Here is a 23,279-nt window from a genome sequence, read left to right on the forward strand (position 1 = left end):
GAGCATGCCATGAGCAGGGTGGGAGGGGCAAAGGGAGAAAGAATCTCAAGTAGACTCTGCACTCAGCATGGAGCCTGACATGGGGCTCCCTCTCATGACCCTGAGATCATACCTGAGCCAAAGTCAAGAGTTGAACACTTAACTGACTGAGCCACCCAGGTGTCCTCAGAAGCAAACTATTTTTAAAATATAATAATGTGGTAAATTTAAATGCCCTAAATTTAAAAAGCAAATTATAAAATAATATATATAGTATAATTTGTGTTAAAACAAAACAAAAAATATATTGACATGTGTGCATAATATATACATATACGCAAAAGCATAGAAAAATCAAGAGAAGGAAACACACCAAGCTACTGAATTAATTCTGGGGAGGGGATCTAGAGGTAGAGAGAAAGCATTATGAATAAGGAAAGACTTCCCCATTTTACTCTGTACATAACTATAATGTCTCAATCTTTTTTATTAAAGGAATGTATCCAGCATAAATTTTGTGATTAAAAAAACAAAAGAATATGTCACAACACTACTCATTTGGAAAAGGCATGGTACTGACAAGTATTTCATATGCTAGCATCTGATGTAATTGCTTTGAAAAATGACAATATGAATATAACTTAAATCAATGTTTCATGTCTATTATAAACAAAGCAATCACATCATAACCATAAAATATTCTTAAATGTACTTATTAATTCTCCATATATACAGCTGATATTCCTGCCTCATCCTCTCCAGATAACATCAAAAAAAGCTGGAGGGGATCAGTGGAGAAAGAGTTTGCAGGTTCTGGATAACCTCTCAATAACTGATATTCCTAAGTCCGAAGCCGATATTCAGTGGCTCTGCTACCTTTGAAACTGAGGTTGGTAAAGTCCAAAAGGTTAGTTTCACTGCTATAAATTGTTCCAAGGTCTGTAGACCTCTATAAAAAGCAATAAGATAAGAAATCTAATACATTCAGGTAAATACAGTATTTTTGAAGGCAGTCTGCCATAACATGCCTACTTCAATTTTAAGCCATTCCCAGTGTCACAGACACCGAAGGTCAAATCTTTGATGTAGATACATCTCCTTCTTCTTTTCCATTTCCACTGCCACCACAGACAAGAACACAGACCCTCATAAACTGTTGCCTGGACTACAGTGGTTGACTCATGACAAGTCTCCCTATCTCTATTTTTCCCCTAACCCCAAACTTTCCCAAAGAGTATTCTCCAGTTATCTTTTAAATAGAATTTTATGCTATTTTCCACTCACATTACTAACTTGTAGAATTTGAGAATTGCTTGGTAATTATCTAAACAAACTTCCATTTGATATAAAGATTTTTTCAGTAGTGCCTCTGAGAGTTCTGTGAATGATTAATCTGAAATTCCACCTTCATAGTTAATATTTTACTGCAAGGTTATTTCTTACGTTTAGTTAAAAATCAGTCTCCAGAAGGTTCCATTCTCTGAAACTTACTATAGTTGCATATTGCCTTTTAGATGAGATATCTCAAACAATATTGAAAAATTAGAAGCAAAAATGATCCTTAGTGTTACAAGACAAAGAAGAAGAAAGGCACATTGGAAAAAAAATTTAAATGGTCATTAGTTGCAGGTATCATTATTGTCTAAGGAAAATCCAAAAGTGTCTATAAACAAACTAGAATAATTAATAAATAAATTTAAGAACATTTCTGGTTCCAAGATCAATATTCAAAAAATCAATTTTAAATCAATATGCCAACAACAGCTTAAACAGAAAATTAAAATTTAAAAATATTTAAATAAAATCAAATACCAAATAGAAAAAAATTTGGAAAAAAATTTCAGACCTCTCCACCAAAAACTTCAAAATTAAGTCTCAATAAATAAAGCAATATATCATGATCATAGATTAGAATATTCACTCTTGTAAATATGGAAATTCTTCCAAAATTAATCTGTACATTTTAGGTGAACAGAGTAAAATTTCTGGTAGATTTTTTTGGGGGAAACTGAGAGACTGATTCTAATATGTATTTAGAAACCTAAAGTGTCAAGAATAAGCTAGGCAATCTTGAAGAAAAAGAAGAATGATATGGAGGACTTACACAACCACATATCATGACCTTTTATAAAGCTATACTAATTAAGGCAGTGTGGTCTTGGCAAACGAACAGACTAACAGTGGAACAAAATAGATATTCTGAAAATAGGTCCTCACATACAAAGACATAATTTACAGTAAAGGTGCCACTACAATGAAGAGGGGAAAAGATGGTAATTTCAATAAGTGGTGATGGATCTACTAAAGATTCAAGAAAAAAAAAATGTTCTGGACTTCTACCTGATACCATACATAAAAATCAAACTAACTTGATTAAAAATCTAAATCTGAAAAATAAAACAATGCTTTTAGAGGAATATATAGGAATATATTTTTCTAACTTTGGAGTAAGCAAGGATTTTTAAATAGAATACAAAAACGCATATTAAAACTCTTAAAGTGGATTTATTAAAATTAAGAACTACTTTTCATCAAAAGTCACTATTGGGTTAAAAGTGAAATCACAGAGTAAGAGAAGATACTTAAAATTTATATATCTGATAAAAGATTCGTATCCAGAATATATAAATGATTACTACAAAGCAATAAGAAAAATATGAACAGCCCAACAGAAAAAAACAGTTAAAAAATTGAAAAGGCACTTCACAAATATGATTAACCATGTAGCCAAGAAGTAATATGAAAAGGTGTTTAACTTCATTAGTCATATGAGATGTACACAGCATAGGGAATACAGTCAATAATATTGTAATAATGTATGGTAACAGATGGTAGCTATACTTATCATGGTGAGCATTGTGTAATGTACAGATATGTTGAATCACTAAGTTGTACAACTGAAACTAATATAACATAGTGTCAACTATGCTTCAATATTAAAAATTTTTAAGTTAAAATTACATGAAGAAAAAAAGAAAAAGGAGAAAACACCACGAGTAGTTTAGGATGCTGAGTAATTGCTCTTATATATTGCTACAGGGAGTGTAAATTGGTACAAACACTTTGAAAAACTATTTTGCAATATCACTGGAAGATAAACATGTATATATCCTATGAAGTGGAAATTCCATTCTTACATATCATTATTTGCCTAGAATAGAACTGTGTACTTAATAACTCAAGAAGTACAGAAACCATTTAGAAACAATAGGAAATTTCAGTTGGCCAATTATATAATTAATGTGTTATGATGTAATATAACATAAATATATAAATATAAAATAAAATAAATAAATATAGAATAATCAGTAATAAAAGAAGCACCAGTTAGAAAATATAATGGATTGTATATACAATAGAAACTAAGTATATGAAAGATCTAGAGAAAAAACCCTCATAATGCGTATGTAATAAAATGCATATTATATATGTGTAAAGAGAAAGAGAAACATAAAACCCAGTTGAGAAATATACATACACGAAAAAGAGTTGAAATGGAGAGACTTCCTATGTTTTAGAATGGGAAGATTCAAAATTACTGAGATATCAATATTTCTTAAATTTAATCTAAAATTCAATGCAGTCCTAATTAATATCCCAATAAGATATTATGGGATATAGAATGTAGAATATGGGAGAAAGGAATAAAATCTAAATATATACCTCCTTTCTGATAAAGTCATAAGTTACAATTAAGCAGTGTTCAAATAGTTGATATTCTTGTGATAGCTACTCAGGGAGAAAATCTACGTTCTTTAGCACACATTCATTTCGGAGAATCTGTTGCCAATACATGATTTTATTTTTGGTTTCTTGGTTTTTGTTTGTTTGTTTCAAGTTTTTATTTAAATTCTAGTTAGTTAACAGGTAGGGTAAGGTAATTCCATTTCAGGAATGGAATTTAGTGATCTGTTTGACACTGATTTTAGAAGGCTCTTGTTATAACAAGTCACTGGAGTTCTACAGGTGACTGACTCAGTCATCCATATGTGCTTGATGGCCTCTATTCTTAAGGAATAAATGGTCTAGCCCACAAACATTTCACCTTCCCATGGCTAGCCTTGGAATCACACATATGACACATTTAGCAATGCTGGGATTTCCCCCTCGACTTTGGACTTGAGACCCCATGAGCCAACACTCACTGAGTCCCTCCTCCTCTTCCCTTTACCCTATCCTGCTTCCCCCACTTCCACAGTGTTGCTGGTTATTTTAATAAGGCAAGAAAGAAATGACTTCAAATGAATCAAAGGCCCACAATCCCCTCCACCACCACCCTCTTCCCACTTCATACACTCCTTTCTTTTAAATAAAACCCAGCAGACCGATAGCAGGGAGCCCACTTCTCTGACCTCTGTCACCACCTGGCCTGGAGCACAGTCTATCCTCTCTGATTCGGGGATCTCTGGGCACTCTGGAACAAATGCAGTCTCTGCATAGGAATTAAAGGGAAAAGTTGGACATCTGTAGTGCAATCACAATTCCAGGAAGGATGCAGGGAAAGTTATAGACTTTCAGCCAATTCTCCAGTCAATGATTACTAGCAGCCAATATCTACATGTGCATACAAGTGCTAAATACATTTGCCTTTTGTTTGGTTGGTTTTTATTGAGATATAATTCACATACCATGCCACAAAATTCACCTTTTTAAAGTGTACAATTCAATGGCTTTCAGGATTTTACAAAGTTGTGCAACCAATCACCACTATCTAATTCCAGAACATTTTCATCCCCCCGAAAAGAAAGCATGTACCCATTAATGGTCACTCCCCATCCCCCTCTTCTCCCAGTCTCTGGCAAATGCTAATCTGCTTTCTGTCTCTGTGGATTTGCCTATTCCGAATATTTCATACAAATGGAATCATAAACTATGTGGTCTTTGGTGTCTGGCTTCTTTCACTTGGCATAATGTTCTCAAGGCTCATCCATGTTGCAGCATGTAACAAGTACTTCATTCCTTTTTATGGGTGATTCATAACCACAGTATGTATATATAACCCTTTAAAAAATCCATTCCAAAGTTGATGTACATTTGGGTTGTTTCCACTTTTTGACTATTGCATAGAATTCTACAATGAACATTCACATACAGGTTTTTGTGTGAACATATGTTTTGAATTCTCTTGGCTATATATCTGGCAATAGAATTGCTAAGTAATACGATTAACTCTATCTTTAAGTTTTTGAGGAACTGACAAACTCTTTCCCAAAGGGACTGCACAATTTTACAACCCCACCAGCAGTGTGTGAGGGTTCCAATTTCTTCACATCCTCAACAACTGTTTTTGTCTGTCTTTTTCAAGATAGACATTTTAGTGGGTGTGAAGACATTTGATTTTGATTTGCATTTCCCCAAAACTGATACTGAACATCTTTTCATGACATATTGGCCATTTGTAGATCTTCTATGAAGAAATGTCTGTTCAAATCCTTTGCTCACTTTAAAAACTGGATTATTTTTCTTTTTTGTTTTGAATTGTAAGATTTCTTTATATATGCTGGATACAAGAATCAGATATATCACTCGCAAATATGTTTTCCCATCCAGTGGACTGTCTTTTCACTTCCTTGACGGTGACCTTTAAAGCATAATTTTTTTAAGTAAAACTTGCCTATCTTTTCCTTGGTTGTTATGGTTTCAGTGTTATATCTAAGACACTGTTGCCTAACCCAAGGTCAAAATATTTATGTTTTCTTCTTAGAATTTTACAGGTTTGACTCTTACATTTCAAGTTTTGATCCATTTTGAGCTAATTGTCATATGTAATGTCAGGTAGGGATCCAGAATTATTTTTTTACATGTGGTTATCCTGTACCCCACACATTTGTTTTTTGTTTATTTTTTGCTTCTTTCCCCACTCATTTTCAGCCATCTGTGAGGTAAACTGGGACAGTATTATTGTCCCCATTTGAATAAAGACCTTCGCTCAACATTGGCTATTTTTACTTTAGCTTTTGTCACCTTTGTGAACCCCAACTCCACCCCTGCCACCCTCCAATGTAACATCAGAAGTAGGATCCAGTTTAGCAGGTTCCATGAGCCAGTCAACACCCAGAATTCCATTTGAAGCTTGAGTCAACAGTTACTGTGGGCCTAATAGGTGCCCTTTAGTACTTTTGTTTCTGTTCAAAAAAGACCTCAAAACAACTCTCCTACCTTTATGGCTCTATACTTGTTTATGTATATATACTTAAATAAAAATTTATTTTATTTTTATTTTTTATTTTTTTAAGATTTTATTTATTTATTTGACAGAGAGAGAGAGAGCACAAGTAGGGGGAGCAGCAGAGGGAGAGGGAGAAGCAGGCTCCCCGCTGAGCAGGGAGCCCGATGTGGGGCTCGATCCCAGGGCCCTGGGATCATGACCTGAGCCGAAGGCAGCCACTTAACCGACTGAGCCACCCAGGCGCCCCTAAAAATTTATTTTAAAATTGGACTAAAGACTTAAATATAAGACCCTTGAAACTGTGAAACTCCTTGGGACGTCCGGGTGGCTCAGTCGGTTAAGCGTCTGCCTTTGGCTCAGGTCATGATCCTGGGCTCCTGGGATCGAGTCCCACATTGGGCTCCTAGCTCTGTGGGGAGCCTGCTTCCCCCTCTGCCTGCTGCTCCCCCTGCTTGTGCTCTTTCTATCTGTCAAATAAATAAATAAAATCTTAAAAAAAAAAAAAGAAACCATGAAACTCCTAGAAAAAGACATGTGAGAAACACTTCATGAAATTGGTCTTGGCAAGAATTTCATGGATATGATACCAAAACCACATACAACAAAAGCAAAAATGGACAAATGGGACTACATCAGACTAAAAAGCTTCTGCACAGCAAAGGAAACCATCAACAGAATGAAAAGGTAACATAAAGGATGGGAGAAAATATTTGCAAACCATCTATCTGAAAATGGGCAAAATTCTAAAATATATAAGGAATGCCTACAACACAATAGTAAAAACAAACAAAAAGAATCTGATTAAAAAATGGGCAAAAGACTTCCATAAGCTTTTCTCTAGAGACACACAAATGGCCGACAGAAAAGAAGCTCAATATCACTAATCATCAGGGAAATTTAAATCAAAAGCCCAACTAGATATCACCTCACATCTTAGGATGGCTATTATTAAAAAAAAAAAAAAAAAAGATAAGTGTTAGTGAGAATGTGGAACAATTGGAACCTTTGTATACTAATGGTGGGAATGATGCAAATTGGTGCAGCCACTATGGAAAACAGTACAGAGGAAATATTAATTTCCTCAAAAAATTAAAAATAGAACCACCATATGATCCAACAATCCCACTGCTGGATATGTATTCAAAGAATTCAAAGAATTGAAATCAAAACCTCAAAGAGATACTAGCATTCTCATGTTGATTTCAGTGCTATCCACAAATAACCAAGATGTGAAAACGACCCAGGCGTCCATCAACCAATGAATGGATAAAGAAAATGTGGTATGTATACATATAACAGAATATTATTCAGCTGTAAGATAAGGAAGGAAATCTGGTCATTTACAACAACATGGATGAACCTGCTAAGTGAAATAAGTTGGTTACAGAAGGGCGGATGCTGCATGATTCCATTTATATGAAGTATTTAATATAGTCAAATTCACAGATGAAAAGACTAGAATTATAGTTGCCAAGGCCAGGGGGGGAGGGGGAAATGGGGTGTTGCTAATCAACATGTAAAGTTTCAGTTATGCAAGACGAATAAGTTCTACAGATCTGATGTACAACATCGTGCCTATGAATAATCATGCCTGATGTACTCTTAAGAATCTATTAAGAGGGTAGACCTCATGTTAACTGTCCTTACCACAATAAAAATAAATAAATAAATAAATAAATAAATAAATAAATAAATAAACCCTCCTTTTCAATTCATGGAAGCGTATCTTCAAAAAGCATCTTGAAAGAAGCCTAATATATAGAACAGGTGTAAGTGGAATTGACTACTCTGCATGAATTAGAGTGTGGTTTCAGCTAAATGTAGGTGTGAAGATATAGGGTTTTTTTTCTTAAAGATTTTATTTATTTATTTGACACAGAGAGAGAGGGAGAGATCACAAGCAGGGGGCGGGGCAGAGGGAGAGGGAGAAGTAGGCTCCCGGCTGAGCAGAGAGCCTGATGCGGGGCTCAATCCAAGGACCCTGAGATCATGACCTGAGCCCAAGGCAGATGCTTAACCAACTGAGCCACCCAGGTGCCCCGTGAAGATCTAGTTTTATGTTGACTAAAAGAAACTACTTATTCACATACATTGGACAATAAACTCATGGGACTTGTTACCCAAAGTTTAATAGAGAAAAAATAGTAATAGGCTAAAAATAGCTTATATCAATGGTTTTCAGATCCTCTTTCAAAGACATAGTTGCTCCTAGAAAGCACCCTAACTGTGGAGAGTGGTGAAGAGAGATTGAGTAGGTAGGGTTCTGCTATCAGCACAATTTCTTTTCAATGCACACTTAATCTGCATGTATAACATGAGCTTTAGCAAGCAAAATAAACCTCAGATTCTGTTTTAATTGGGGATATATTTTTATATTACACACTATTATTTTATTATTTGAGTATCGTGAGCATGGAGGACAAAGCATTCTATTGGATGCTTCTGTGTGAAAGAGAACAGTTTTGAAGGTATTGATGAAGAAATCATAGCTATTTCAATCAGAATATGGGCTGGAGGCTAATTGTAATTGATATATTTAAGCCAAGTTAATCAACTTGTTGCAACCTAATTTCCTTTTTCATAATGTAGTGGGATTGGGCACTGTTACCTCAACTGTTCTTTCTCCTTGAAGGCTCTACTACTTCATGACTGGATTGAAGGACAGACATCTGATAAGCCTAATTTTGTTTCTTGTTAATACTTCATCAAATGGGACTTGGGAGACCCTGAATGTCACTGGCATTCAAGGTTTTGTTGTAGAAAAAGAAAACATGTCTTTTGAAGCTTGACTGAAATTGGTGGATGTGGATTTTGAGTGATGCAATGTGGTGCCATGCTGAAGAGCGAAGGAATGTAATCCTTCCAAACCCAAAACCACAAGCATCCTCCTTACCTTCAGTTTTCTTTAACACCAAAAACATCAAGAAGATGTCTACAGCCAGTACAGTTAGGGAGAAGATGATCAGAAGGACTTCCAATATACTGAGTTTCCTTGCCATCTAGATGGACACAAATAATGAGATTTAAACAAACCACAAAGCTCCATCAATCCAAAAGGCATCATGATTATAATGTGAATTCATTTGCAAGATGACTTGATTACAAGCTTTCCTCCTTACATAATCCAAAGAATACTGGTTTCCACTCCTCACGGTGTTTACAATTACTCTAGTCTGTGCATCCAACACCTCTAGAGCCTTTGCCTTTTTTGTCTGCAGAGGGTTGAGTATTGTCCAAGGAAAGAATATTTCAAACATAAAGAACTGAAAGTAGAGAGGGAGGAGTGGAACAGAGTACAGGAGAGAGATGAGGCAATGAGGTGCCTCACAAAGCCTTTTTAGATGCCACTTTGATCCTCACACCCACCCTGGGCAGCAGAGTGGAGGGTACACTCAGGGAGAGAAAAAGTAACAAAACCTGAATCCTATCTTCTTATTCCAATTCTCACGCCATGATGGCAAGATGTTTAATTATTTAGAAGTGACTAATCCTGTTAAGTCTCTGGTAACAAAAATGAACCTAATCCTGATCTCCAGCACAATGCTTGCTTGCGTGGTCACAGCACACAAACCCATGTAGATTTGGTGGCTCACTGTAACCTTGCCAATCATGCATACATAGACCCAAGTTTTAAAATATTTGGTGTATTGGAGTGTGTAGTGAACTGGGAACCAAAGAACATTCATTCTTGTCCTGGCTTGCCTACCAATAGGTGGGCATTTTAGCTATTTGGATGTATATTTCTTCATCTCCAGAAGTCAGATTCTGGAGGTACTCCCAAGCTTATGCTCTAATTATAGCAAATCTCACATTATACATATGCCTCACAACCCCATGACGGCCCTCACCATGTCATTCCTTGACCAACTTTCCACCATCTTCAGCACTCTTCCCACCATGGCTGCACATTGGCTACTCCCTGGAACTTATCACCCTCCAGAATTGTTCCATTTCTGAACTCTAAGCCTCTACTTCCTACTTACTGGGCAGAAGCCCACCCCCTTTTACCCTCTTACTGCATTGTTTATTCTTGGATCCACTGAGGCTTCTGTTCTGTTCCACTCCCTCTTAATCTCTTAGTCCCTCCTGGCCTCCTGGCTGTTATCATTCCCTGATGTAGTCCTCAGCAGCTATTATTTCTCTCATCTTCCTTGCTCCCTCGTCTGCTAACTGAATCTATACAATGAAACCATTGATCCAAACTTCTGCCTTCCGAGTTTATGCACTCAGCCCAACGTAGATGCCACTGGGTTCATAATCTGACAAATATACTGGGCCTTAAAGCTGACTGACAATCTTGGCACCTTCTCTCATTTTTCACAGGAGAAATTTCAAACATTGATCCTTGTTTTCAAGCCCCAACCTTTGTCACGTATGCTGTTACTCTCAGCCAATATCATCTCCAACGTCACAAACGAAACAACAATTTTGCAGAAACTATTCCATATACCTGCTTCTCAACCCAAGCATTTCTATGAAATTTATCTGTATCTAGGTAAACTCTTATTTTTTCCCCCTCTTCTCAACTGAAGAGATTTCCCTCCTCTTGTCTAAGGATAACCCTTGTATCTATTCTGTAGATCTCACACACTTTGAATTTCTCAAAAATCTTGTTCCACCAATTATCCTTCCTCTTCCTTGCATTATCAACCTCTCCCTCTGAATGTGCTCTTTCCCCTCAAAAGTAATATCCCAAGTCACCCTAAACTCTGGTGATTTTTCTGTGTCTTTCTCTAGGTACCATTATAACTTTCGTTTTCCTCTTATAGCTAACTTTCCAAAAAGATAATGGCACACTGTCTGCATTAACTTCCTTGTATATTACTGGCATGGCTTCTGTTTTCTTGCATTCCACTGAAATGGAGGGAGGAGCCCTGCCAAGGTCACCAGTGATTTAGCTGCTGAATACAATGGGCACTCTCTTAATCACCCAGCACTATCAACCACTCCTTCCTCTTTAAATTTCTCCATGTTTGGATTCCTTGATTATCATTTAATCTTGGTTTTCACCTACTTTTCTGGCTCCTCCAATTTTCTTTTAGTCCCCTGTTTCATTAAGATATTGATATTCCCTATATTTTCAACATAGGTCCACCATCCTCTCTCTTTTAGCAAGCTCCACCACTCATATGACTTCATATAATACCCGAGGGCAATGCAATCTGTATTTCTAGCCCAGAGATTCAGATTTATATGTGCAACTGCCTATTAGATATCTCACCTGGATGTCCCACACACTTAACCAAATTCAACACATTTGAACATGTGTTCACTGCTCCCCACACCCCAGTCCTAACTTCCACCAATTCTGCCCAATTGGCCTCTCCTCAATAATTAATATCTTGAGGAACAGAATCACAATTTCATTAAAAAATCTACATAACTTTTTTGACTTCTCTCTTTTTTGCATTTCTCACAGCCAGTCACCAGTTCAGTCAGACTCCTTCCCCAATATCTTTCAGATCTGTATCTTATTCTCCATCTCTACTGGAAATGCTTTAGTCAAGCCATTATTTTTGGCCTGAACTGTGACCACAACTTTCCCACTGGCTCCCTGCTTCCAATTGGCAGATGGATTAATCTTTCTACTGCACAAACAAGGTTATTTGGTTTTCCTATACTCAGGTCCTCAGTGGTTCTCCAAATAAAATGCAAACTCTTCAGCTTTGTAATCAAAGGTCGTCATGACATCTCCTATGCCTGTGTGGCCTGCCTCTTCTCTCCCTTATGTTCCAGCCGTACCAAACAAACAACTGTGCAGTAATAATCGGTAAATCCATGTAAATAAAGAATTTTCTTTTTTTCTTACTTTGCCTCTCCTTTAACTTCGCATTTCCCTGCACTCCTGCTCTTCTCAGCCCTGGCCCAATGCCATGACCATTTCTATAAGCATTGCCATATGCGTATAGTTTCACTTTTTAATTGAGGCAGGCTTTTGATTAATGTGTAATAAGCCGAGTAAAAAAGCACCTTAATTTTGAAATAGGGGTAAGGAGCAAGGATCTACAGATAATTTGCCAAGGGAGGGCAGAGTTAGGATTGGGGTTTGGAATTGAAGTTGGAATATATTCACTATTCTTTCCTATTAGCCTAAATCTATCAGGTGTCTCTCCTCTAAATTATTCAAAGGTTTACTCTAATCCCCGTAAGACATATATATAATATATAATATTATATTCCTATGACACCCCTACATCAAAGTTGACCAGGCAGGCATTATGATTCACATTTTATGTCAATGTTAAGGGGTTTTGCCTAACCATGGTTAGTGGTATGACTGAGGCAAGCACTGAGGCTCTGCTTCTTAAACTAGTCTTTGAGAATTCACACTCTCTCCACAATGTCTCCTAGACCTCAGAGCTTACATATCTAGAGGCTGGATCTCTAATGGTAGAATTTCAGGCAGTGAAAGAAGTCTGAGGGACCAACCCCATATGCTTGCCATACCTGACTTCGTTACTTATACATGCAGCCCAGGACTCACTACCACAGCAAACGTGCTGTCACTCAGCTTCCCTTCTCCAAGCATTGTGTCTCTCCATGAGAATTTCCTTCCCAGCCTCTACAAACCCAAAGCAGCTACTTCTTCCAAAGCTCCTGAATCCTCCTGGGGGGAGCAAGGAGGGGGAAGCAGGCTCAACACCGGTGGCTCAGGAAGTTCGGAAGACTCTGGGGGCAGCCCCAGGCATTTTCCTGCCACAGGAACTATTGGCATTCTGGTAGACAGCAGGTAGATGGGGATTCATAAAGGTAGAAAGTCTCTCCTACTTAGAAACCCTCCCGACTCAGCCACTTTTTTTTATCAAACACAATTTTAGGATAATTAAAATCCAGGCTATTATTAAAGACCTTAATGATCATATACCATTTCCCTCTCCACAAAGAGATGCCTCTACTGTCTTCCCAATCCATCACTTTCAGCTAGCTTCCAGAAGTACCCTATCTGTTAATTCTTTCCTTGTTTTCTCCCTGTGAGAAAGGAACGTCTTGCATTCGACCCTCCCCATCTGTTACACACGCATACACACACACCTCTCCTGTCCAGTCAGCCTGTGACTCCATGCACTATCTCATCCCCACTCCTCACAGTCTATGGAAAAGGAAGAAAATATCAGGTGCAGAAGAAAAGTGTGAGTTGTCCAGATCATTTAGCAAAGCAGACAGGGACATTTAAAAGAAAAAAAGAGCACTACTTATTTAAAGCCACCATGTGCATGGAGAGAAGTACTCACCTCATAGCCGTATCCCTTTATTTGCTGTGTCTATCCCTCAGTAGTTCTTGAGGAACACTGAGCAAAGGTGACAAGGCTGATGTAGCCAGCTTCTGCCAGGATCGATTTATTGCCCTGTAAATTTATGGCGATTGGAGGATAGGAGTGCATTTTCCAGCTAACCATAAAGGGCCCTTGCTTTCCCTGTGACTTAGAGAAAGCTCCATTTGTTAATAAAAGAGGAAGGTGGGGTTTTATTATAATAGTTATGCTTCTTCTGTGTTCCTGTTCATATCCAATTACTTTGCTTGTCACACTACATTATACTTGCTTGTCTGTCCACGTAGCCTGAAGTGTTCAGGGAGCTGGCCATCTCCAGTCATACCTACAGCTCCTGTGCTTAGCACTCTGCCCAACATAAACATACAGCTATTTGTTGAATGGGTAAATGAAAAAAGGAATAGCTCTTGCTTGGTTCACCCACATTGTTCCTTTTTCCATTTTGTCTCCCAAAGTTCTCTTGAGTAACTCAGCTTTCCATTAATTTAAATAAGCATTCCCACCAATTATTCTCAATAAAATAAGTACCATCAAACTAGACATTATATAATCTTGAAGTGGGAAGACACCTCTACTGGAAATTTGTCATGCTCTTTGACTTTTCGGCACCTTTAAAAAACTTCTAATATTTAAGGAACTTTCCACCCTGGGAATTCTGCCTCCCCTCCCCCCTCCCCTAAGTAAGAGGTTAGAAATTCTCTTTCACAATCTCCCTTTCAGCCAAGGTAGAGGCCGGTGGTCTGTGCTCGGCCAATGAGATGTGCCTGTGGAATCCAGGATGGTAAAGAGGCACTGTTTCGGAGGCAGCAGGGACTGGGGGGACCTAGCAGCATCCTATGCTCAGTACTGGGAGTACAAGCTGCCAGACATGTGCTAAGGGCCATGGCAGTGGAACCTCCCACAAGGTAATCAGGCTGGTGTACCTAGCCACATAGCCTACAAACCTGACACTCTAGCCCTCCTGGAGTTTCAGTGAGTCACCAATATCTTTCAAGATTCATTTTTGTTCTTAAGCTAGCTAAAGTATGTTACTTTTGTAATGAAATATAACTCACATGCCATGCCATTCACCCTTGCAAAGTATACAGTTCAATGGTTTTTAGTATATTCACAGAGTTTTGCAATCATCACCACTAATTCCAGAACATTTTCATCATTCCAAAAGAAAGCCATCACTCATTCAAGGTTACTCCCCATTCTCCTCTCCCCAATCCCTGCAACCACTAATCCACTTCCTATCTGTATGGATTTGCCTATTCTGAACGTTTCATATAAATAGAATCATACAATATGCAGTCTTTTGTGTCTGACTTCTTCCACTTGGCATAATGTTTTCAAAATTCAACCATATTGTTGTAGGTATTAAGCACCCTCAGGTATCAGTGTTTTATTCTTTTCTATGGCCGGATGATATTCATTACATCAATACATTACATTTTGTTTATATACTCATCAATTGATGTACATTTGGGTTGTTTCTACTTTTTTTGCTATTAGGAGCAATGCTGCTATGAACATGCATGTACAAGTTTTTGTGTGGACATATATTTTCAATTCTTTGGGGATACACCTCAGAGTGAAATTTCTGGATCATATGGTAACTCTATCTTTAACTTTATGAAGAATTGCATTTTCCAAAATGGTGGCAGGCAACATATTACGTTCCCACCAGCAATATATGAGGGTATACAGTTATGTATCCTATATATAACAATCTATGAGGGTACACAGTTATATATCCTATATATAACAATATATGAGGGCATACAGTTATATATCCTATATATAACAATATATGAGGGCATGCAATCTTTCAATGGCATCCAAGATCCATAAGTAATACAGTAGCCATAATAGTCCATGTTTACTTTAAATGCTCAGTGAATGGCAAGCATACACACACACACACACGCACACACACACACACAGAAACTTGGTTTCTACTTCAGGAACTTCAGGAATGACATAAGCACCTTATCTTTTGCTCCAGTAAAAGAAAGCCTTTGTTAGAGGGAAAATGTACGTGGATCTCATTTCATATTGGGACAATATCTTGGGAAAAGATAAAGAAAGGAGATTTATTACTACATAAGATCATTCTATTCTTTGTGAGATAATTTACCCTTAGCTCCCCACATCCCATGCTCACTTATGACATCATTCACATTTCAGTGCTAACTGACAATCCCAGCTATAATCTGTTTCCTAAAGTGCAGAAATTAGCTAACTTTGCCATCCCTTCTTGCTAACTAGCAACTGGAAGATTTTGCGTCACATGCTTGTGTTGACCAATGAAAAAGAGACATTCTGAAGAAAAGAAACAAGCATGCAACCCAGCATCTTCCAGTTGTTTACTAGTAAGAAGGCATGGTGAAGTTAGTTCTTGGCAGAATTTATAAAGTAATCAAAGCAAGCAGATGGTTGAATCATCAAGTCAGAAACCAAAAATATGCATGACCCTTAACTTTCAAAGCACCATCCTCCAAGGCAAGATGCAAAGATCTCAATGATATTGCAGTAATGACAAGAAGGGAAAGGTACTGACACTTGGACCATATCTGCCAAGGCCAACACAACCTTGTCTTTGTAGGTATCTATGATAATTAATATTATAACAAGGATGCTTTTAATAAGAAAAGGAATAAATTTTCTTCCTCTTAAGTTAAAGGGTTTCAGATTGTTATTTTTTTTTGGCATACCTACAAAGAGATAAAGTGAAATTATGTGGTCTTGGGGAGAGAGAATATCTCAAAAAGACTCCAACCTTTCCCGTAAGAGCTGGCCAGGAGTTACAAGTGTAGGTCCATGTTACAAGGTCTGCTTCAAGGTAGCCACAGTGTATATGGCTTCATGTGTAATTGTTCTTATTCTTTTTCCCAAGTTTTTATTTAAATTCCAGTTGTTAACATATGTATAATATTCGTTTTGGGTGTACAGTTAACTCTTTTAATTTTTAATATGATAAATATCGATATAACCCCATGTACAAAAGCTTTGGAATCCTCAAAAATTTTTAAGAGTATAAAGGCGTTCTGGAACCAAAATATTTGTGGAACTGCTGATTTGGTGTACTGATTTTCAGATGTCTTAATTAAATATGATATATGAAATGTATATGATATATATACATTCCACATGAATAAAAAATTTAAGTGTATATATTATATAGACTTTTATATATTAAGCATATATGTATATGTATATTACATATATACTTAAAATTCTTTTTTAAATTTAAATTCAATTAGCCAACATATAGTACATCATTATATTTTGATATAGTGTTCAACAATTTGTTAGTTGCATATAATACCCAGTGCTCATCACATCACGTGCCCTCCTTAATGCCCACCACCCAGTTACCCCATCACCCCACCCACCTCCCTTTCCACAACCCTCAGTTTGTTTCCCAGAGTCAAGAGTTTCTCATGGTTTGTCTCCCTCTCTGATTTCTTTGCATTCAGTTTTCCCTCCCTTCCCCTATGATCCTCTGCGCTATTCCTTATATTCCACATGTGAGTGAAATCATGATGTAATTGTGTTTCTCTGATTGACTTATTTCACTTAGCATAATACCCTCCAATTCCATCCATGTAGATGTAAATGGTAGGTATTCATCCTTTCTGATGGCTGAGTAATATTCCATTGTATATATGAACCACATCTTTTTTTTTTTTAAAGATTTTATTTATTTATTTGAGAGAGAGAGAGAAGGAGAGACAGTGAGAGAGTATAAGTGGGGAGGAGAGGAAGAAGAGGGCTCCCTTCAGAGCAAGGAGCCTGATGCAGGGCTCAACCCCAGGATGCTGGGATCATGACCTAAGCCGAAGGCAGACGCTTAACCGACTGAGCCACCCAGGCACTCCATGAACCACATCTTTATCCATTCATCTGTTGAAGGACATCTCGGCTCCTTCCACAGTTTGGCTATTGTGGACATAGCTGCTATGAACATTGGGGTACAGGTGCCCCTTCTTTTCACTGCATCTGTATCTTTGGGGTAAATATCTAGTAGTGCAATTGCTGGGTTCTAGGGTAGCTCTATTTTTAACTTCCTGAGGAACCTCCATACTGTTTCCCAGAGTGGCTATACCAGCTTGCATTCCCATCAACAGTGGAAGAGGGTTCCCCTTTCTTCATATCCTCACCAATATTTGTTGTTCCCTGCCTTGTTAATTTTAGCCATTCTAACTGGTATAAGGTGGTATCTCATTGTGGTTTTGATTTGTATTTCCCTGATGACAAGCGATGTGGAGCATTTTTTCATGTGTCTGTTGGCCATTTGTATGTTTTCTTTGGAGAAGTGTCTGTTCATGTCTTCTGCCCATTTCTTGACTGGATTATATGTTTTTTGGGTGTTGAGTTTGATAAGTTCTTTATAGATCTTGGATACCAGCCCTTTACCTGTTATGTCATTTGCAAATATCTTCTCCCATTCTGTAGGTTGTCTTTAGTTTTGTTGACTGTTTCCCTTGTGGTGCAGAAGATTTTTATCTTGATGAAGTCCCAATAGTTCATTTTTGCTTTTGTTTCCCTTGCCTTTAGAGACATGTCTTACAAGAAGTTGCTGCAGCCGAGGTCAAAGAGGTTACTGCCTGTGTTCTTCTCTAGGATTTTGATGGATTCCTGTCTTACATTTGGGTCTTTCATCCATTTTGAGTTTATCTTTGTGTATGGTGTAAGAGAATGGTCCAGTCTCATTGGCAAAGAAATCAAACTCTCACTCTTCGCAGATAACATGATATTTTATGTGGAAAACCCAAAAGACTCCACCCCAAAATCGCCAGAACTCATACAGCAATTCACAACGTGGCAGGATACAAAATCAATGCACAGAAATCAGTGGCATTCCTATACACAAACAATGTGACTGAAGAAAGAGAAATTAAGGAATTGATCCCATTCACAATTGCACCAAAAACCGTAAGATACCTAGGAATAAACCTAACCAAAGAGATAAAGGACCTGTATTCTAGAAACTACAAAACACTTATGAAAGAAATTGAGGAATACATAGAAAGATGGAAAAACTCTCTATGCTCATGGATTAGAAGAATAAACATTGTTAAAATGCCTATGTTGCCCAGAGCAATCTACACATTCAAAGCAATCCCTATCAAAATACCACTGACATTTTTTGCAGAGCTGGAATAAACAATCCTAAAATTTGTATGGAATCAGAAAAGACCCCGGATAGCCAGGGAAATGTTGAAAAAGAAACCAAAGTTGGTGGCATCACAATGCCTGACTTCAAGCTATATTATAATAAGCTGTGATCATCAAGACAGCATGGTACTGGCACAAAAACAGACACATAGACCAATGGAACAGAACAGAGAACCCAGAAATGGACCCTCAACTCTATGGTCAACTAACCTTCGACAAAGCAGGAAAGAATATCCAATGGAAAAAATGAGTTTTTTAGATTAGATTAGATTCGATTAGATACAGTCTCTGTATCTAAAATTCTTTATTCAAATAGAATTCCAGTATGTAACTGAGTAAATGACTGAAGCCAGGGTGGGGAGCTCAGATCCCTGCCAATCTGCCTTCTTCCCTCTCCCAGAGAGCACTGCAGAGCCCCTTTCCAGAGTTTGGATATCACAGCTTTTCTCTAACACTAGAAGTTTGCAGATGAGGAGGCATGATCCCAGAGTGACAAAGTGACTTAACCAAGTCCCTGACCCTAAAGATTCCTTCTGAGTTCTTTTCATTCAAATGAAAGCAGCAGAAAATGCTCAACCAGTAGACCAAACATATGTGATGGGGAAAGGCAGGATGCAACCATATACTTGGAGGACAGCTCTGCTCAGAAAAAGAAACTAAGGGAGCCACATACCCAATTCCTTCACTGACACTCTTCCCAGAGCTGCTAAGAATCTTTTCAGTCTTACATGGAAAGTCTTCATGTCCATAAGAAACTGGCTGTTTAAAAGTCAAAAGGATGAATGAATTCAAGACAGGTGACTGACTGAGGCTTGGGAACTCTTAAAACTATTACAGCTACATAGGGACCCAGTCACTAAACTGAAGTCTGGGAAGCAGACATGTCTTAATCTAGGAATTCTTGAATTAGGATCCCCAGAGCTCCAAGGAGTATAACTTAAGGAATCTGCAAATACTGATGGGAAAAATACTTCTTTGTTCACTAATTTCTAACTGAAATTTAGCATTTTCTTAGATTATAAATGTAGATAGCAGAGCATAGTCATGTTAGCAGTACACATGAGTCTCTCAAAAATAGAATCACAGATATTTTCATATCACATTATGAAAACTATAGTAGATATCTCAAAATATTGTTTATGCTGATCATCAATGGAAATTATGACACTATGAAGCCCACTGCTAGATCTTAATTATTTAATGTGATCATTAAAAATGCCTCATGTGCTGGGTGTTATACGCAAACAATGAATCATGGAACACTACATCAAAAACTAATGATGTACTAGATGGTGACTACATAACATAATAAAAAAAAAAGCATGAGACTTAAAAAAAAAGATATAGTAATAACAATAAAAAAATTAGAAAAAAGAAAAGAACATAGGAATGGTACAGAAAAAAAATGCCTCATGTGTTACTATATTAAATTTTTAAAATATTCATGTAAATGTATTTTAATATAATCAGATTTATTTAAAATAGTATGCATTCCTGGTGTTTAAAAAAGAAAGAAAAAGACTTAGGGAAGTATATACACTTGTTTCCAATACACTCATTATTCAAGGAATACTAAAAGTAAATATGCATGTTGAACACTAATAAGTCATTTCTTTATCCCAAATCTTAACCATTTCAGGTTTTAACCAATCGTGATGCAAATTCTGTTTTTGCCAGGTGACATTTTATCAGACATTTTGCCAGTTGCTACAATGAGTAAAACAACCACCACCACCCAAGTACAGGCTTCCACAAACCTGAATCTTAAGAAAAACCCATGCCAGAGGTGTGAGAGAAAGGGTGGATAATCATAAATCTGATTGTTCCATCCGTGGGTTAGACCGCAAGAACTCTGATGCCAAAGACAACAAGACAAACTTACAAGGGTTTTCCCAACAAGAAGCCTTAACCCCAAAGGTAGGTTACCCAGGATAAAAATACCATAAAATTCAAAATCTCTTGTAAATTTGCTTGTTTTATTTTTCTCTGGCATTTAAGTTGCATGCATTTGTGTGAACTATGGTTATACATGTTAGGCACAGAGCAAAGAAATAAGATTTACACATTTTGAAGCACAGCACTGCAAAAATAAGTTACATTTTTTACATTCAAATTCCTTCCTTTAGTTTTGCCTGCTTCAATCTCATCCTCACCTCTATTCCCATATTCTGTATTCCCCCACCTGTCTTCTTGCATTCACCTGAGTTGGCCCTTCTTGTCTCCTTCCCATGAGGCTACTATTCCTTAGATTTTTGTGTTTTCTTCTTACTTGTCATGATCATTTTTATCACCATCTTCTGTTTCCTCTCATCTTTCCTGCTAACCTTTCCTGTGTTTCCCCGCTTTCCCCTTGTATCATGCTCTCAGCCTATTGCTCCCCTCTCCCTAAAACCAACTAGCAGATGTTCTTTCTGAATACCTTCTTGAGGCATTAGTCAACCCCCAGACCTGGAACTGTCCTGGCAAGCTTTTTCTTGTGTATTTAGCAAGAGTGGGGCCCATTCCCTGATTACACACCCACCCACCCACCCACCCACACACACACACACACTCACACCCCTTCATCGTGGACCCAGTTCATCTTCAGTAGATATTATATGAGGAGCCATCAGTACCATGTTCATCACACAGAGATAGGAAAACAACCCATCGATTTCTCACATTTCCCTATGGCCCATACCACAGGGCCAAGACACAGACAAAATATATGACAAAATTAACAAAATACTTTACCCATACTGAGCATGAATGAATTAACAACACACAATAATTTTATAAGCATAAGATATAAGTAGTTCCAAAGCTGTTTGTAATTAAGATCTTTCTCTAAAAATTCACAGAGTGCTTCTCCACGTTAGTGAAATGAAATTATGGAGGCTGATGTCTCTGCTGGTCACGTCAATGCTTAACACCTGTTGGGAACCAAAGGAAAAGGAGTGGGCATCCAGTAATTGAAATTTCCTGCACTCATACAAATCAGATACAAGCCAAAGGTCCACATGCACTCTGCTACTTTCACAATTCATTGCCTAGCTGTAAGGCAGCCCTCAAGTTTTCAGGTGAGGAGGCTGTTTTTGGATTCCTTACAGTACAAAGCTTGTTCAGTGACAGGGAAAAGACAACAGGCCCTAAATAATGCAATCGCAACCACTGCAGAGAAACAACTGCACAGAAAATTGGAGAAGATGTCTTCATTTCCAATCCTCAGAACTCTCCTTTGACTTCCTCCTTTTCCTGTTCCCCCATAGTGACATGGTGATTGCCCAGTGAAAGTTCAACAGTTCAGCTTTTTTTCTAGGCAAATGCTTTCCATAAAATGTCACTGCGGGTGGCCATCACATCAGCTAGTGTGACAGTGCAGGAGTCGGTCAGCAACAAAAATGGGCAAAGTCCTTTAGGAGCTCTTGGTAAAGTTGGGGAAGTTGGTTGACAAGAAAGCCACAAATATGAGGAAACGAGTTAAAAAAAATACATAAGGAGAACTTTTGTTTCAGGCCTTATAATCAGAAAGAATTATGAAAGAAAAACAGTCCAGGAAAAAGGAAGAAGCAAGCACACCCAGAAAGATCTGTTTACCACGAGGATAGGTGTTGGAAATGCCACACTGCATTGATCCCAAGGGGCCAGGATTTTCCACACTTAACATCCACGAAATCAGAACGTGTCTTGCAGTCAACAGCCTTAGAATTACTGTGAGCCAAGCAGCATTCATGACAATTGCTATTGTCTGTGCATGCATGAACTTCATTGCTGTTATTGGTATTATGAATGGATAGACTACAAACCACTTAAGGATTATTTTAGGAAAGAATAGGAATCCTGGCTGATAGTAAGATCAAAAAAGTGCTAGGATGAAAACTTGTATAAAGCATTTGCTACATTTGAGAAAATCCCATGATGCTAGTGAAAGAATTTTTATGAAATGATATATCACCAATGCCTCTGATAGCACAGAGGAAATACCTTAGCCCATTCATGCCACATATTTCTCTTTTAAATAATAAACAACAAAATAATTTATAATATTTACATAAAATTTTGAATAATAAAAGAAAAATCTGTGATACGAATTGGTTAAGGCATTTCTTTCTTTCTTAAAAAAAAGATTTTATTTATTTATTAGAGAGAGAGAGAATGAGAGAGAGAGCACGAGCAGGGGGAGGGGGAGAGACAAAGGGAGAAGCAGACTCCTTGCTGTGCAGGGAGCCCGACGTGTGGCCTAGGACCCTGGGATCATAACCTGAGCAGATGCTTAACCCACTGAACCACCCAAGTGGTTTTTGAAATTATGGAGGCACTTCTAATATTTTTTCACATTCAGAGTCTACCTCATCTAAATTACTTTGATGCAGATTTATCAATGTTCATATGTCTCTACCCAATATTTTCCTCTGTATTATCACTAACATTGAAATGATATAAATCTTCATTTAAAGAAAGCTTGCAAAGCTCTCTGTGTTGAAAGTAGAAATTTTAAATGCTATGAAGCATTGTATCATACTTTGTAATCCTTTTTTCCTTCTTTGTGGCACATGGAATAATGGGGCAACTTTAACTGATGGTGTGATATTTGATGGAATATGGTAGTTTGAGCTGTTTGGGAAGTAGATCTCTGAGGCGAGGTGAAGGAGTAAAGACAAAGTTTTATATAAATTTGCAGACAAGAAAAAGCAAGGATCCAGACCCTCAATTCC

At 37.6% G+C, this 23,279-nt stretch overlaps 2 protein-coding genes across 2 annotated transcripts in view; both read right to left on the reverse strand.

The window, feature by feature from the left end:
* MGAM2 (maltase-glucoamylase 2 (putative)) overlaps positions 1-9,147 on the reverse strand; it is an 82,705-nt gene extending 73,558 nt beyond the window's left edge. The window contains 2 exon segments of the mRNA XM_081799970.1: positions 4,332-4,411; positions 9,042-9,147. Coding sequence (XP_081656096.1) covers positions 4,332-4,411; positions 9,042-9,147 — 186 coding nt within the window.
* Positions 9,148-18,143: 8,996 nt separating this feature from the next.
* The window catches only part of MGAM (maltase-glucoamylase), a 77,795-nt gene continuing 72,659 nt past the window's right edge, over positions 18,144-23,279 (reverse strand). Inside the window, exon 48 of the mRNA XM_081799969.1 lies at positions 18,144-21,497. Within this exon, the coding sequence (XP_081656095.1) occupies positions 21,420-21,497 (78 nt within the window). The 3' untranslated portion in view covers positions 18,144-21,419. The remainder of the gene's footprint in view (positions 21,498-23,279) is intronic.

This window comes from Leptonychotes weddellii, chromosome 12 (assembly GCF_054177405.1).
Source record: "Leptonychotes weddellii isolate Sample4059 chromosome 12, ASM5417740v2, whole genome shotgun sequence".
NCBI classification, from domain to species: domain Eukaryota; kingdom Metazoa; phylum Chordata; class Mammalia; order Carnivora; family Phocidae; genus Leptonychotes; species Leptonychotes weddellii.